Source organism: Passer montanus, unplaced genomic scaffold (genome assembly GCF_014805655.1).
Source record: "Passer montanus isolate IOZ18808 unplaced genomic scaffold, ASM1480565v1 scaffold127, whole genome shotgun sequence".
Lineage (NCBI taxonomy): Eukaryota > Metazoa > Chordata > Aves > Passeriformes > Passeridae > Passer > Passer montanus.
This window is the reverse complement of record NW_024359499.1, coordinates 703,854-719,207: the sequence shown is the minus strand read 5'-3', so window position 1 is coordinate 719,207 and position 15,354 is coordinate 703,854. Positions and strand designations below refer to the sequence as shown.

General features: G+C 54.8%; 1 protein-coding gene across 1 annotated transcript in view; it reads left to right on the top strand.

Annotated features, from left to right (window-relative positions):
* The window catches only part of NAV1 (neuron navigator 1), a 74,218-nt gene that overhangs the window by 16,648 nt on the left and 42,216 nt on the right, over nt 1–15,354 (top strand). Inside the window, exon 5 of the mRNA XM_039698490.1 lies at nt 6–335. Coding sequence (XP_039554424.1) covers nt 6–335 — 330 coding nt within the window. The remainder of the gene's footprint in view (nt 1–5; nt 336–15,354) is intronic.

The following is a 15,354-nucleotide window of genomic DNA, read 5'->3' as shown; positions in this document are numbered from 1 at the left end:
GCGCGGCGGCCCCCGCGGGCGGGACGCGCCCGCCATGTCGCGGAGCCTGTCCCGCTCCGAGCACTCGCTGCTGTCGCCGCGCCCCGCCGGCCCGGCCAAGCCGCCGCCCGCCGGCAAGCCGAGCCGCATCCCCCGCGGGCCCTACGCCGAGGTGAAGCCCCTCAGCAAGGCCCCCGAGGCGGGCGGCGGCGGCAAGTGCGACGACGAGTTGCTGGGCGGGAAGGGGCCGGCGGTGGCGGCGGGCACCGAGGAGAAGCCGTACCTGAAGGTGGACCCCGAGCTGGTGGTGACGGTGCTGGGCGACCTGGAGCAGCTGCTTTTCAGCCAAATGCTGGGTGAGTGCGGGCGCGACCGCCGGGCTGGACGTGGAGATGGGAATGGCCAGAGGCGGCAGCTGGAGGCATCTGGGCTCCTGGCACTCCGTGGGGACCCGTTGGCGGCGACCTCAGTGTCTTCAAGTGAAGGGTGGCTGAGGGGAAAGGAGTCATCAGCCTCGGTGTCCCCAGTTGCTTAGAATCACAGAATGGTTTGGGTTGGAAGAGACATCCGAGCTCATCCTGTTCCATTCCCTGCCATGGGCAGGGACACCTTCCACTCGCCCTGGATGTTCCCAGCTCTATCCAACCTGGCCCTGGCCACTGCCAGGGATGGGGCAGCAGCAGCTTCTCAGGGCAGCCTATGCCAGAGCCTTCCCACCCTCACAGGGAGAATTTCTTCCCAAAATCCCATTTACCCCTGCCCTCTGTCAGTGGAAAGCCATTCCCCCTTGTCCTAAAGGGCCGCTCCAGCTCTCTTAGAGCCCCTTTGGGCACTGAAAGGGGCTTTAGGATCTCCCCAGAGCCTCCTCCAGGCTGAACACCCCCAGGTCTCCCAGCCTGGCTTGAGAGCAGAGGGGATCCAGCCCTCAGTCCATCTCCAAGGCATGCTTGAGGGAAGGTACTGTCAGCTGCCTTTGCCTTGGAGGAAAGGCAGTTCCTCCTCACAAGGAGCAGTGGCAGGTGGTGGTGGAGCTCGTCCTCCCCCACGTGTCTTGTTGGCCATCCCTTGTCTCAACACCCACCAAACATGATGGAGGCTGCACGGCCGAGTGCCACAGCTGCTCCCCACCATCAGCGTGGCTCGCCCTGGGGGTGACCTTGGCAAGCTGCTGGTGGAGGTGCTGTGCGAGGGGTTCATGCTGCTGCTCCAGTTTGGGCAGATCCTGAGGTCTGGGGCTCTGGCAGAGGACGGTCTCCAAGGATGTTGCTGCAGGGTTTGCGTGAGCTGATTTCAGGCTGTGGCTGCCTGAAGCCTGCTTTGCTATCCCTGTGGGTTTGAGCTTGCTGTATGCATTGTGTGCATGGTGGGTTTCCATGAGAACAGCGAGCACTGGCCCAGTGCTGCTTGTGCCCTGGATCTCAGAACCCAGTGCTCCATTGCAGGCCACAGCGCTGGGTCTCGGTGCAGGTGAGCCCAGCCCTTGCCATTCTCCCGTGCTGCATGCTGTTCTCTAGGAATTGTGGCTGCCTCGGCAGCCCTCTGTTTCCTGCTGACATCCCGTCTTCCTTGCATCCCACCCAGCAGTGCCTGGGTTCTCGGCTGGGCAATGACTGTGGGGTTTATGGCTCTGAAGAGCTGTGTTTGGTCTGGCAAACTGGCATGAGAAGGTGGCAAGGGAGCCGTGCAGAGCCATCATGGTGCTCGAGCTAGCCAGCTGTAAAGTGGTGCTTGTTGGTGGTGGGGGAGCAGCAGTACAGGCAGGACTGGTGTGTCCAGTCCCTTCAAGTTCTCTGCCTGGAACCTCTTTTTAGGGGGCCAGGAGCTTCTCTGGTGCTTGAGCTGGCTTGAGATGCCTTGTCCTTGCTGTTTGATGAAGAGAAAAGGGAGAGATTTGCCATACCTGGGGCCTGGGGGAGGTGGTTTGGAGATGTGGAGCGAGCTGGAGTGTGTGCTGGAGCCGGCACCTGGAAAGCCACATTTGCTGAGTCCACTTCCCTGCGTACCCCTGGCTGCTTCAGGGGCCTTTGGGGTGTCACAGCCAGCTCCAGCAGGGCTCTGGCACAGTGTGCACCAGTGTGTGCTGGCACAGAGGCATGGAGCCTCCCTGACCATTGCCCTTGGCCCCCAGCTGGGCCCAGCCACGGGGGCAGCAGCAGCAGTGCCCTCCTTGGCAGGGTCTGCCCTGATGCTGGGGTGAATGGAAGGCCACAGAGTGAGCTTGAGGCCTGGGCAGGCAGACTGGGGGATGAGCAGGTGGGATGCAGGAGGTCAGCCTGGCTGTGGGGGCTCAGGCTGCCCCGGTGGTCCCACAGCTGGGTTTACAGATATCCATCCTCAGACCTAATGCTGCAGTAGCACCAGATGCCGTGGGAGCAGGGCAGGATTGCAGGAGGATTTGTCACTTACGAGACTAACAGACTGCCACTCACTGATGTTGGGATGCCTGGGGGAATCTCAGTGTGCCCCCATGATGCTCTGCTCTTAGGTGGGAGTTTCCTCAGCATCCCCAAGAGAAATCCTTGCAGGACTGGCCCACGTGGGAGTGACTCCCAGTTTGTGGTACTCTGGAGTACCAGAGATCCATGACAGGATCTTGTGCACACTCTGAGGAAGATCATGGTTGTGGAAGTGCCCCCAGCAACTGATTTGGTTTCTGAGGTGTTGCCATACCTCCACTTGCATCAGTCAGGGCTGACTATGACCTTGGGAGGTGTTGAACATCCTTTTGGACTGCACTTAGCATCTGAAGACTTGGTCAGCTGGTCCATGAGGCCCAAACTCTGCCAGATCTGTCCTCTGTGTATTGCCAATAATTTTCCAAGACATATGGACTGGCAGGCTTCCTGCAAGGGGGATCAAGGCCTGTGTCCAGAGTTGGATGGGGAGAGCCTGTGGGGTAGACACAGCAGGAGCTTCACCCTGCTGAAACTCCCTTTCCCTTCCATGAGGTTGTACTTCTCAGATTCGTGGGAGTTGTGATCCAAGCCAGTTGGATTGAGTTGCTTACCCAAGCCAGCCATGACCTGGCACATCCATGACAGCCTGTGTGGTGGGGATGCCACCAGGAGCCTGGGATGTGGAGAGGAGGGAACTGTGTGACAGTGGTGCTGGCACAACCACAACTCGAGGTTGTGTAGACACGTGTGAGCCTCCAGACCCCTTTGCTTGCGATCCAGGCAGATGAAGTTTTCCCCAGTGGTGATGGTCCCTTCCGAAACCTGGCTTCCCCAGGAAAAGGTGGTTCCTGTGGTGGAGATGGACCCAGAAGGAATGGGATCCCAGGAGAGCTGGATTCAGGAGAGTGGGCTTCACACCCTGCTAGGGTTGGTGAGGAGCACCAGGAGAGGGGCTTTCTCCTGATTGCTACAGGAGATGCTTAGGAGGGAGGGAAGGAAGGTCTCTGCTGTTTTCATCAGTCCCTTGGCAAGCGAAACATCAGCCTGTGCTGTTTGGCAATGTCTGCTGAAGGACACTCTCTCCAGAGTGGCCTGGAAAGAGCCACAAGCTTGGTTTGTGCTGGGAAGAGAGAGGAAATTGTGGGGACTTCCAGCCTCTGCAGATATGGTTGTCCTTGAACTGCTGACCTGTGTTGAGAAGCCTGTGCAGCTTCTGAGCTCCTGGCGCTCCCAGCCACAGTGGCTTCTAGAGACCTTGTGTGTCTCTACCTCATCTCTACCTCACTCTTCTCTGCTGGAAGCATTCCCAAGCCTCTTGGCTAAAAATACAGTTTATTCAGTCATGGCCAAATGTTACCTCTCATTCGGTCACTGCCGCTGCCTCATCTGTTTGATGCCACTGAAGCCTTTGTAGCTGAACCATGTTTAAAGAGCAGCCTGCGCAAGCCAGGAGAGGTCACCGGCACGCAGCAACCACATGTGCTTTGTAGAGGCTATTTCCATCTTCCAAATTATATGTTTTGCATCAACCAAAGACTGAGGCTTCTCATCAAAACTGCCTGGCAGCTGGGGCTGCTAATTATGCCAGTGCCCAACCACAGGATGAAGGGGACAGAGGGCACATGGCCAGCGTGGTGGAAGAGCTGGTTGTGCAGAGCTCACCCTGCTCGTGCCCACGTGTGATGGACAGGGCTGGTCAGGTGCAGGGGCTTTTGTATGGGCTGTGCCTGCGGTGCCCGGTGTGATGGTTGCACTTACCTAGAGCTCCCCAGGGCACCTCCGAGATCCTGCAGCTGCTTTCTGCAGCCATTTTCTTGTCCATCTCTTGCTGGATGTGGTGCTTCTTAAGTGCCTGCTAATTGGTATCAACAAATAAGTGGTCAGTGTTGTGTGGGCCAGAACCCAGGTGGACACACATGAGGTCCCAGTGGCGATGGTGTTCCCTGAAATGCTCTCTGCAGGAGTCTGCAGCTCTGCCAAGCCCTTCATTTGCAGCTATTACCCATCTCAGTCCTGCAGCCCTCGAGTGGGCCATGCGACCCTTCCCAGGTGGCCTGGCAGGGGTGTCCTTGCTGGGCAGTAGGTAGCCACGGGGAGTTGGTAGCCTCGTGGTGCTGGCACGCAGGCAGGGCAGAGCCCCCTGTGCTCAGGCTGGCGCTGGGTGGGCAGTGGGTGCCAGCAGCCCCTCAGTGGTGGGGAGGAGAGCCAAGGGCTGAATGGGCAGATAGGCTCTGTGACAGGCAGGAGCTGCATGTTGCATCTGACTTGTTTAAAAAGTAAACCACAGAAAGGACTGGCATCTGAGATGTCCCATGCAAGGACATTCCTGACCCTGGTGGAGATGGGAGCCAAGTTACTCCTTTTTGATTGCCATCCTTGCTGGGAAACACATGGGGTGGGATCGCAGAAGCACTTCTGCCCCATGGCATTCCTCCCTCTGCCCCATGTTGTTCCTGCCAGTTTAATTAAGTACTAACGTGCCCGTGGCAGCACTGGGCAGCAGTAGCCAGGCTCCCTGGCAGGAGACCATGAGGAGGTCAGAGACCAAGTAGCTTTTCACAGTGATGAGAGCGGGTTATTGCCTCGTAAAGTGCTGCGGCTGTCCTGATACCACTAATGATATTCCTCTCTTAAGGTCCCTGTGTGACAGCATCTGTGTGACGAGGTCGTTGGGATGGGGATTTATTTCCCTTTGCCCACAGAGCTGGACTCCTGCCTTTGGGGTAATAGTGAGGAGAAAGGGAAGTGGTACACAGTTGTATTGCTATTTCCAGCCTGCTTTCAGGAGCTGACAGCAAGTAGTAGATGTCTGCTTTCTCCAGCTGAGATGGCTGCAGTGACTGGGGAGAAGATCTGGAAATGGGATCCAAGGGCCGCCTCAGAGCTACTGCTGAAGCTGTTTGGGATGTCCTCTCTTCCCAGTGATTATGGCAGTGTGGAAAAAGGGCTGAGAAAAAAATAAATCCAGATTTGTCTTTCAAAATTTCCTATGGAGAGGTAGCAGAACACTTGAAAACAAACGTATCTGTGGATGCACTACTGAAACGAAGTCTCCCCAAAGAGCCTGAAAATCCCTGATTAAATGGGGCTTTCACAGTGACTGCCTGTATCTTGCCTCCAAATCCAACATGTCTACAAAGAAAATATGTAAATGAATAGAAAATTATGGAAATTCTGGAAGTGCTATTTGGGATCTGCTGAGGGGATGTGACCACAGTGGGACCTGGGTGATGGCTCCTGAAGGCTTTGAAGTCCAGTGGGTGTGACTGCTGAGTGCTGCTGGGATGGACCCAGCCCAGCCATGGCTCCTGCCTGGTCCTGGTGCCTCATGAGCAGCATGCTTCCATGTGGGTGGCACTCGAAGAATCATTGGCAGTTCTAGGTCCTTCTGGAGAGCATCCTCCACATGCCTCTGTTCCCAGCTTTGTGTATTTGGCTTCTCATGCTGTGGCATGTATCTGTGTGCCCACAGCGCTCCCTTGTCACAAGTCCCCCCACCACCAATGTCCATTTAGGTTTCCAGCTCTTTGTCTTCCTGTGCAGCTTCCCATGGTGCCAGAAAACAATGTCCCTAGTCCCTTCTATCTGCAGGCCCCCCTGCCCACTCTCACTTGAGCATCTGAGGACAGCCCTTGGCTGATGCTTGTGCCCATTGCACGGGGGAGGGTTTGTGCCAGCTCAGCACAGAATCAGAGCCTGCACCCTCTGAGGTGTGTAACCTGTGAGTGATGCCAGTGCCAGCCTGTTTGCTGTGGCCAGCATGTGCCTCCTGGCTTCCCTGGCTCAGCTGCGGGCGTGACCGTGCGGTTTGCCATAGGGCTGCAGTCTTGAGATCAAGATTACCTGGCTGTGCTCTGTCTGGTGGACCCACTGGCACATCCTCTGAATCAGTCACTTGTCTGATTGTCTTTTGTGGCACTGTGCTTGTGGCTTTTGGTGCCTTGCACATACAATCAGAGTCCTGCACACAATGTGCATGTCTGGTGTTTCTAGTACTCATGACCAGACCGCAGTGTCCTGGGCTCTGTATGTGCAGTGTTCCTGGTACTGGTGACAGTGGTGTCCTGGGCTCTGTGTGTGCAGTTCCTGGTACTGGTGACAGTGGTGTCCTGGGCTCTGTGTGTGCAGTTCCTGGTACTGGTGACAGTGGTGTCCTGGGCTGTTTCAGTGACAGCTGTGCAGTGAGCTCTGTATGTGCAGTGTTCCTGGTACTGGTGACAGTGGTGTCCTGGGCTGTTTCAGTGACAGCTGTGCAGTGAGCTCTGTGTGTGTGGTGTTGCTGGTACTGGTGGCAATGGTGAAGCTGCTGAGCCAGGATCAACTCCCTGGGTGGAGTGGGGATGGCTCCATCCCTCTGTGGTATCCGAGTCCTTGTCCTCTCCAGGCTTTGCACCTTGGCTGTGTCTCTTGCAGAGCTGTGGGGACACAGGGGATCCGATAATGGTGCCGTACTGCCATATCCCCCACCCTGCAAAGTCACGTCCTCCTCCAGGCACACGAAGCAGCTCTCCCGGGGGAGCCAGGGAAGGGATTGCCAGTTCTCCGGCTGGAAAGCAGTGAGCTTGGGAGGGTAGAGGATGTGCGAGGCTCACAGCTCGGCTGGGAGCCTCAGTGTTGCCTCGTGGTGGGGTGGAGGGGCAAAAGAGAGAGCAAGGCTTGCCCAGGCTGCTGCATTGCAGCTCGGAGCAGGGAGCTGAGCAGGAGGGGAGCTGGGAAGGCAGGGATGCTGCAGCCGTGAAGCTGGGAAGTCAGGGGATGCTGCATTGCAGAGCTGAGATTAGAAGCTGTGCAAATGGAGATGTGCTTGTGTCGGGGTGGGTGTGACACTGAGGAGCGGTGCCCAGTGCCCACCAATTTGCTGGTCCTTCGTCTGATCCAGTTCTTCCACATTTTGTTTCACGCCAGCATTTCTCTCATTCCTTGTGCTGGTATTTGTCTTGTTCAATTGAGGGCATAATGTATATTTTATTACTTCAGGAGGAGGACTGAGATTCATCTCCCATAGAAGGACCTGCTGGAACCCACACAGGATTGCTGAGCAGAAGCTCAGCACGTTTGGGCAGGACATTTTCCTTGCTCCTGGGAGCAGCCGTGGATCAGGGAGGTGGCTCCAGAGCACAGCATGGCATGTGAGCTCTCTGGAGCGGGGGACCTGAGCAGACCTTGGGCACACACATGTTCCCAGTGAAATGCAGATGTGTCCTGCTGCTGGACATGTGCCTCCACCTCTGTGAACACGTGAGCATGCCAGCGCATTGGGGGCACAGGATTTTCCACCTGGCACAGGTATCAGTGATTCTTAATCACTCCACATTGCTCTGGTGTTGTGTCAGCCTTGTTGTCTCTCTTCTTAACTGTCCTGCTCATCCAGAGGTGGGCACTTTGCAGTCCTCCTCTGTACCTGTGAGGGTCTGGCCTCAAGCATCCCTGTGAAATTACAGAAAGATTTTATGGCAAATCCAGAAATTAGTGTTTGAAGATGTAAGGGTAGGGCTGCTCTGCCTTCCCCTCGGGCTGGATCTTGCCCAGTGGGGAGGGAGGGGATGGTGAGCTGGCTAGGAGGGACCCAGGAGGCGCCTTCCAATGGGGAACTGAAATGGAGGGTTTGAGCTGCACTCACGAAGCCGCGGTTCCCTCGGCAGGTTGTGAGCCCGACTCGCAGCCACAGGTGATGCAGCGGGAGGGCCAGGCTCTGTGCCAGCTCCTTGGCTCACCAGCTGCTCGGCTGGCTTTGGCTGTGGGAGCACAACCTCTCTTGCTTGGTGAGCTGGAAGGATGGGATGAGATCCTTGTTGAAGCTGCTGGAGGTTCTGGTTGTTGTCATGTAACCCAGAAAAACGGGCAGAGCTGTGCTGTGGGTGCTGCAGCCTGGGCTGTGTGAACTGAGGGGAAATTATAGAACCATAGAATGGTTTGGGTTAAACCATTAGAGATCATCTTGCTCCAATCCCTGCCATGGGCCAGGACACCTTCCACTAGCCCAGGCTGCTCTAAGTCCTATTGAATGTGACCTTGAACATTTCCAGGGATTGGGCAGCCACAGTTTCTCTGGGCAACCTGTGGCAGGGCCTCACCACCCTCACAGGGAAGAATTTCTTCCTGATCTATAGTCCATCTCTAGTCTGCATTCAATATAAAACTGTTCCCCCTAACTGCAGCATGGCAGATGGGTAATACCATACCTTTAGCATTGGAGAAATGTAGAACCGCCTTTATTTCTCATGCCAGCCCTGCTGGCTGCCAGCCTGCATACTTGGTGTCTGGAGAAGCTGCATGTCCCACCTCTGTTCATCTTATTCAGGGTTGTGTCATCAAGAGTGACAAAGCTGGCAGTGAGATCCTGCAACCAAATAAGCTTTTTGAAGAGCACCCAGTTGTGGCCAAACCTAGCCCTTACTGGTTCTGCTGGGAGCCCAGACTGCATGAAGCTTACACCTCAGCTTTGTTGTGGGCCTCAAGCGTCCCTGGCACTGGCTCTGCCCCAGCCTGGCACTCCCAATTCCACGAGCTGGCTTGAAGCACGTTCCGAGCTGCAGCACAGGTACAACTCTGTTGCTGGCTATTTATAGTGTGAGCTTCCAGCACTGCTGTGCACTGAGAATAACTCACTGAGGAGACACTTCTCAAAATCACACATCCGTCGCCCATGCGCAGCGTCATCATCTCAGCTTCCCACATGTCAGCTTGGGGCCTGTCTTGGTCCTGTGCCAGCCTGGTTTGACACTAAAAAGGGTTTACCCTGGTGCTTTTTCTGGCCTGGAGATTCAGCTGGTTAATAGTGGCAGGGCTGTCTGGCCCAGTCCTTGTCAGGACATCATCAGCTTTTGCAGGGAGCGTGGTGGGGAGCAGTTTTGTCTCTGTAAAACCCACCTCACAGAGAGCAGCTCTTCCATAGCACTGCATGTGAGATGCAGGCACTGGCAGGGAGGGATGTGCACGGGGAGTACAGGAACCTGCTCTTCAGGCAGGAACCTGTGATGATGAAACTCATCAGCTGAATGAACCCCTCGGGCTGGAAGTGTTAGGCCTGCCGGGGTATTTCCAGTTCACTTTATCTCTGGCCTGGTGTTAAATTTCCAAGCTGATGCAAACAAGTGGAAGAACAGATAGCAGCTAATTCACATTGATCACTGTGGTGCTGGAGTTTCCCGAGGTGAGCTGGGGCTGGCAGAAAACGAGCTGCAGGCCATTCATGGGGCCAGCACGTCCCTCCCCGGCTCTTTCCCGGTGTGGAGCCGCAGGGCACACGTGTTCAGCCTCGTGGATGCTTGCTCCCACATCCCGAGTTTCTCCCAGCTTTGGTGGCTCAGAGGCCTGAGGCAGCATTGCCAGGGTGGGTACAGTGATGGGCTAACCTGGCAGTGAAAATCAGGTAAGGCAGGGTTGTTTTGGCAAGCTCCAAGGTGGGAGCACTGCTTTGTGCGAGAGGAGACAACAAAGTTCTCCTCATCTTAAAAGCAGGAGGAAAGGTATTTGATAGATTCTGGCTGGAACCTGGGGCTGTTCAGCTCTGCCAGGGCAGAACTGATGTTGAGCCAAGTGTGCTGAGGCCACCATTGGCACAGGACCCCTGGCCACCCAGCTGTGGCCTTTCACAGCCACCTTGCATTTAGCCTCCAGACCTTCACTGCACCAAGGGAGTGACAAGGAGATGGCTCCAAACTCCCAACAGGCGGTGCAGAAGCAAGGGGAATAATGAAGTTCAGCTTCCTCCCATCTCAGCAGGGTGGATGGACAGACGATGTCCTGCAGACTTCTGCTGCCATGAGCCCAGAGTAGCATGTGCTGAGTCCCGAGGAGCTGGACTTGCACTGCAGCCGAACTGTGCAGGGCTTTAGGTTTCTGCAGACTAAGGGGTGGGAGTAAATTGAGTCTGGCTCCATTGGTGCTTGGCATGGGGCTTTCTGCCCTGCTGGATCAGGGCAGGAGGGAAACAGCTGTGGGGAGTCAATGGGGACAGCCCAGGGGCTTTTCTTTGGAGCTGCCCCATCCACTGGGCATGGTGAAAGGTGGCTGCCCTGCCCTCTTGTCTCTCTTGGATCCCAGATTCATTAAAAAATGTAACAAAACCCCTCCAGGGAATTGGAGTCTCCCTGGACAGGCCATGCATTGCACGTCAGGGTGGGCAATGAAGAGAAGACCTGGGGCAGAGGTGCCAGGTGGCACCTGTTGGCTCCTGGTAGTAGTGGTTTCTCTCCCAAATAATGTGTACATAGGTTCGGCAGGGTTAAAATCCGTCCTGGCCAAGGGGAAGTACCAGCATTTGCCTGACTCTGAGCAGGCCTGAGTCTTCTCTGCCTCGGGCTGTATATAGCCTGGAGCTCACAGCTCATCAGTTTAAGGTCCTTTGGTAAATTCCATTTTGGTGTCTCACCCCGGGTGGTGTGAGGCTGGATTTATCACTGTCTGGACCTCCTGTCTCCTACTGTCAGTGGTTGAATGCATCAGAAAAGCTGTCTGTATCCTGACCCTGTGGGGAAAAGCAGTGCCCAGGACCTCCCCCAGGCCTCTTGCTCTTCAGCTCTGTGCCAGCAGTGCCATGGGCATGGCTGGGGTGGGGCAGTGAGTGGCCCTGCCCTACGTGGTCCCTCACCTTTCTCCCCAGGGCTCTGCCTGTGCCCCAGCAGTGGCAGGGATTGCTGTAAGGCCAAAGCTGGTGTCCTTCAGTGCTCCAGGCTGAGTACAGCAGCTGTTTGGGGGCTGATTCACCAGCAGACCGAGATCCTCCCTCCTTACAGGCTGGATCATCTGGAGGAGGGCAGACACTCCAGCAGCACCTCCAGCCATCTCATTTCCATTTCCCTGAGCCCTTCTAGCTGTGCTTTTGCTGTCCTGTGCCAAACAGCATCCCAGGACTGCTGAAGCACTAATATCCATCATCTGGCCGCGGTCTGTAGAGCGCTCAGAAATTTGGTGATATTTTCAGTGAAGTTTTCCAAGTTGAGCTTATTGGCTCATGGGCATCTGCTCCCAGATGGAGAACATGTGGCTGATTCCTGCGAGGGGAGGGGAATGGCCCCACTCATAAAGCAGCATGGGGGATGAGTGAGGGAATCTCATCCTGGAGCCTGTGAGATGCTTTCAGGGCTGTGCAGAGTAGGGCCTGGAGGTTGGGCTTTTAAAGCTGCTCCTCTGAAAGCAGAATCTGCAGTGAGAGGTCACTCATCAGATATTATGGTGGGGAAGGTATAGTAACCTGGAGGCAGGATTTGATCAGCTCAACTGCTGTTCACACCACTGGGCACTTCCCACCCTGTTTGCTCTCAAAAATGAACAGCAGATAACTGCTGCACAGTCACTGTGCTAAAATTAAAATGGGTGAAAGTCGGGGGGTTCCTGCAAACCTCCCTGCCTGGAACTGAGAAAGGAGCACTGGCTAAATGTAATGGCACACGAACCCTGAGCTCCAAACCAAAAGTAAATTTACAAAGCAGCTTTTCCTGCCTCGCATTCCCAGGCGGAGCATGGTAATGCATTTCCAAGCCCAGCTGCTCTGTGCTGCAGCAGTGACCAGCAGGGCGAAGCCGTGCTCTCTTTGCTCTGCTCTCTTTGCTCTGCTCCCCATTTGTCCATTGCTGCCTTCCGGGGGCAGAGGTGTGGGTTTATTTTGTGGCTGAGAGTCTCATTCCCTTTGTGGGAATAAAGCAAATTGTGTTTGGTTGACATTCTCTGCAACTTCAAAGTCAAATAAAATCTGGGTTGCCAGCTTCTTTTTGTGTTTCAGGAGATGCCTGTTTTCCATCCCAAACCTTCCATGTTTTGCAGCTCAATAGCACATCCCAGACAATGGCTTTAGAAATCAGACGCCTGCATTTTGGACCCACAGTGCTGAGGCAGCGCCAAGTGGTGCATGGGGTGCCAGAATTTGTGCACATGGGGAGAGAGAAGGAGGAGGACAAAAAACTTGCTCTGATGGGATGTTTCCACAGAGATCATGGTAATGATCTTCCATTTCCATATAGCTTTTCATCCGCTGGCAGAGTGTGCTCACTCGTAAGCTGATGCTACACACATCCTGTGTGGAGAGTGCAGCAGCTGTCCTCAGAAATCATGTTGTAAGAGGGAGGCTCTGGAACAGCAGTGAGGGATCTGCCTAGGATGAGAGTGATCCCTGAGACTGCGGGAATACAGGCAGGGGTATTAGGAAGAAATTCATTACTATAACTGTGGTCAGGCCCTGGCACAGGTTGCCCAGGAAGCTGTGGCTGTGCCATCCCTGGAAGTGTTCAGGGCTGGGGTGGATGGGGCTTGGAGCCACCTGGTCTGGTTGGAGGTGTTCAGTTGAGATGGACTTTAAGGTCCCTTCCAACCTGAACTGTTCCGTGGTGATTCTGTGCTCCTGCACCACTAGGGAGGGGAGTGACCTTGCTGCTGTGCAGACATCATCTCAGTCCTCCCCAAATCAATGTCACCTGGGGGATGTGCCTCACATCAGCCAGTGTCCAGCTCAGATCCATGCCAGGGCCAGACATGAGCTGGCACTTGTCTTTGTGGAGTAAGAGCCCTGTCATGAGCTGGGAGCAGCAGTCAGGGTTTATGGTCAGTGCTGGAGCAGGCTGCATCCCACACCAACACCCAGGATTCTTTTCCTGCCTCATCCATCCCTTTTTCCCCTGGTTGCCATGCTAGAGGAGCTGTTAGGCCATGGAGGATCACAGAACTCTGAGGAGGGTCAGTGAGGCCACATCTGCTGCCAGAGCGTGCAGGAGGTTGGTTAATACTCAATATTCCCCTGTCCTTCCAAGTGCCTCTTGCTTTCCAAGAGCAGGGAGGTGAGTCTGGAAGCTCTTCTTCTCCCCTGTGCTGAGATGGGTTTGCAAAAGCTACAGTTTCTTCTGCTTTTTTTTTTTCCCCCACCCTTTTCTCCTGCCCAGACATTTTTCCCTGACCTGATGAATTTTTAAACAAAAACATAGTGAGGAGAGAATAGGAGAGAGGGGAGAAAACCCAGGAGAGGATATGAGGAAAAAACCCCTGTTTTCCAAATCAGAGTGATTACAAATGGAAGTGAAAGTTTAGGTTGTGTTTTTAATTTGAAAGTTCCAACTAATTTTAAGTCACTTTATTGACAGGAGAAAATACCTTTCCTAATACTCTTTTTAATAAACTCCAGTTTTACAAGTAGTAGTAGTAGTAGTTGGTTGAAAAATACCATAAAATTATGGAAGTAAAAGGCAGCTGCTGTGCTCTGTAATTCCCCCTGGCAGTGCTGGGGGTCAGTGCTCCCTGGAGGTGGGGGACTGAGGCTGGAGGAGTGGGCGAGATAGACCCCCTGCAGCTGCCTCTGGATGCTTGTCTGCCTGTTCACAGGGATGGCAGGGTCGATCACCCGCACACTTTACACGGGGCACAATGTGGACAGCTGTGGTTCCTTGCCTGGTGGTGCAGGGCAGCAAGCAGATGTGGGACTTTGGGTGCAATGGGTCAGAATTTGGTCCAAATTGGAGGCTTCCAGCTGAAGAACTGGCTGGTTAGTGCTGGAGAAAGTGGAAGAAGGCAAGGGAGAGCACAAGGATGGAGGGGAGAGGTAGAGATAGGAGGGGAGTTTGGTTCACTGAGCTGAGTATCACCAGGGAGCCCAAATCCCATTACCAGGAGGGCTTGTCCTGCTCCATAAGCCAAGCTCTGACCTGCGAAACTCGTCTGGAGAGTTTGAATCACTGATAAAGTTGGGAGATATCATGGACACCCTTTTGTGCCGTGCCACGTCCCTCCAGAAACGTCCCTCCACCATGTCCCACTGACGCCAAGGTCAGGGCCCAGCACTGGGACCAGCCATTCTTGCTGCCTTTGTCAGGCCAGGTTGGTTTCTCACAATTTTCACCTTGGCAGGTAGATTGAGTGTTGTTGGAAAACCAGCTGGTTGGTTGTTGGAAATCCACTGCGGTCACACCGTGCAGAGCAGAGAGGGCTCCTTGCAGATCTCATTGTATTTCAGGCTGGAAAAGAAAAAGAAACACTTTGTGGTAATTTTTTCAATCACTTTCCAATTTTTTTTTTCCGTGGTAAGCTGTCTGCAATCACTTACAGTGTTCCTGAAGGGATTAATTACTCACTGGAGCTCATTGTGCGTATTTCGTATTCTGAACTGTTGGATGTGGTGTCTGCCTTGGATCGAGCGAGGGGTCACGTGGAATTTCTTTTTCCATCCTTTTCCCCCTATTCTGTTCTGTCTGTCAGGCTCCTGGTGTGAACGCTCCCCATTGCTGCTGCGGTGGGTGCTCGGTCAGCGCCACACGTGATCCTGATTTCCCTGCTCTGCGCTGCTTTTTCAAGGGAGTGTAGCCAGAATAAGACAAATTGCTTCCTTGTTTGAGTGACTTTTGGCTGATGCTTTCCCCCCAAGCTGTAGTGTTGGCTCGCTTCTCTTGCAGCAGTTGTGGCTCTGGGCTGTGCATCGTCAGTGCTTGGACAGGCCCCCGGAGCAAATTTGGGGAGAAGAGCTCAAAGCACATTGCAGAGCTGCTTCCCACGGCGAAGAGGGCTTGTGCTGTGCAGGCAGCCATTGCAGGGAGCTGAGATATTCTTAGAGGAGATAAATCCCAGCTGCAGTGCTGCCAGGGACCCCTCTGTGCCATCCTTGAAGCGTGGCACTCCCAGGAGGGTCTGCCTGCAGGACGGTGTGTGCTGGCGCTTTGACAGCTCAGGGAATGGCATTGTCTCAAGCTCGGCTGGAGATCCCAACTGTCCAAGTTGGGGCTGTAACTCCGTGTGGTCTCGGGCATGCTTAAAGGGACCCTGCAGCCTGCAGGGGATGGGGCTTGTCAGTGTGTGGGGTCCAGAGGTGAGTGGCTCCCCTCCCATTGTGCCCAGGGGCTCATGGCCGCTGTCATCACATGTCATTCAGCCCCTGGTGTTGGCAGGTGCATAGTGAGGGCAGCCACAGGAGCTGCACAGGGGAAAGTCCAGAGGCTACACTGAAATCCCTCTGATTGGCACTGGTGCCTGTTTGGGCGCATTTCCACCCTGTCCATCCCAT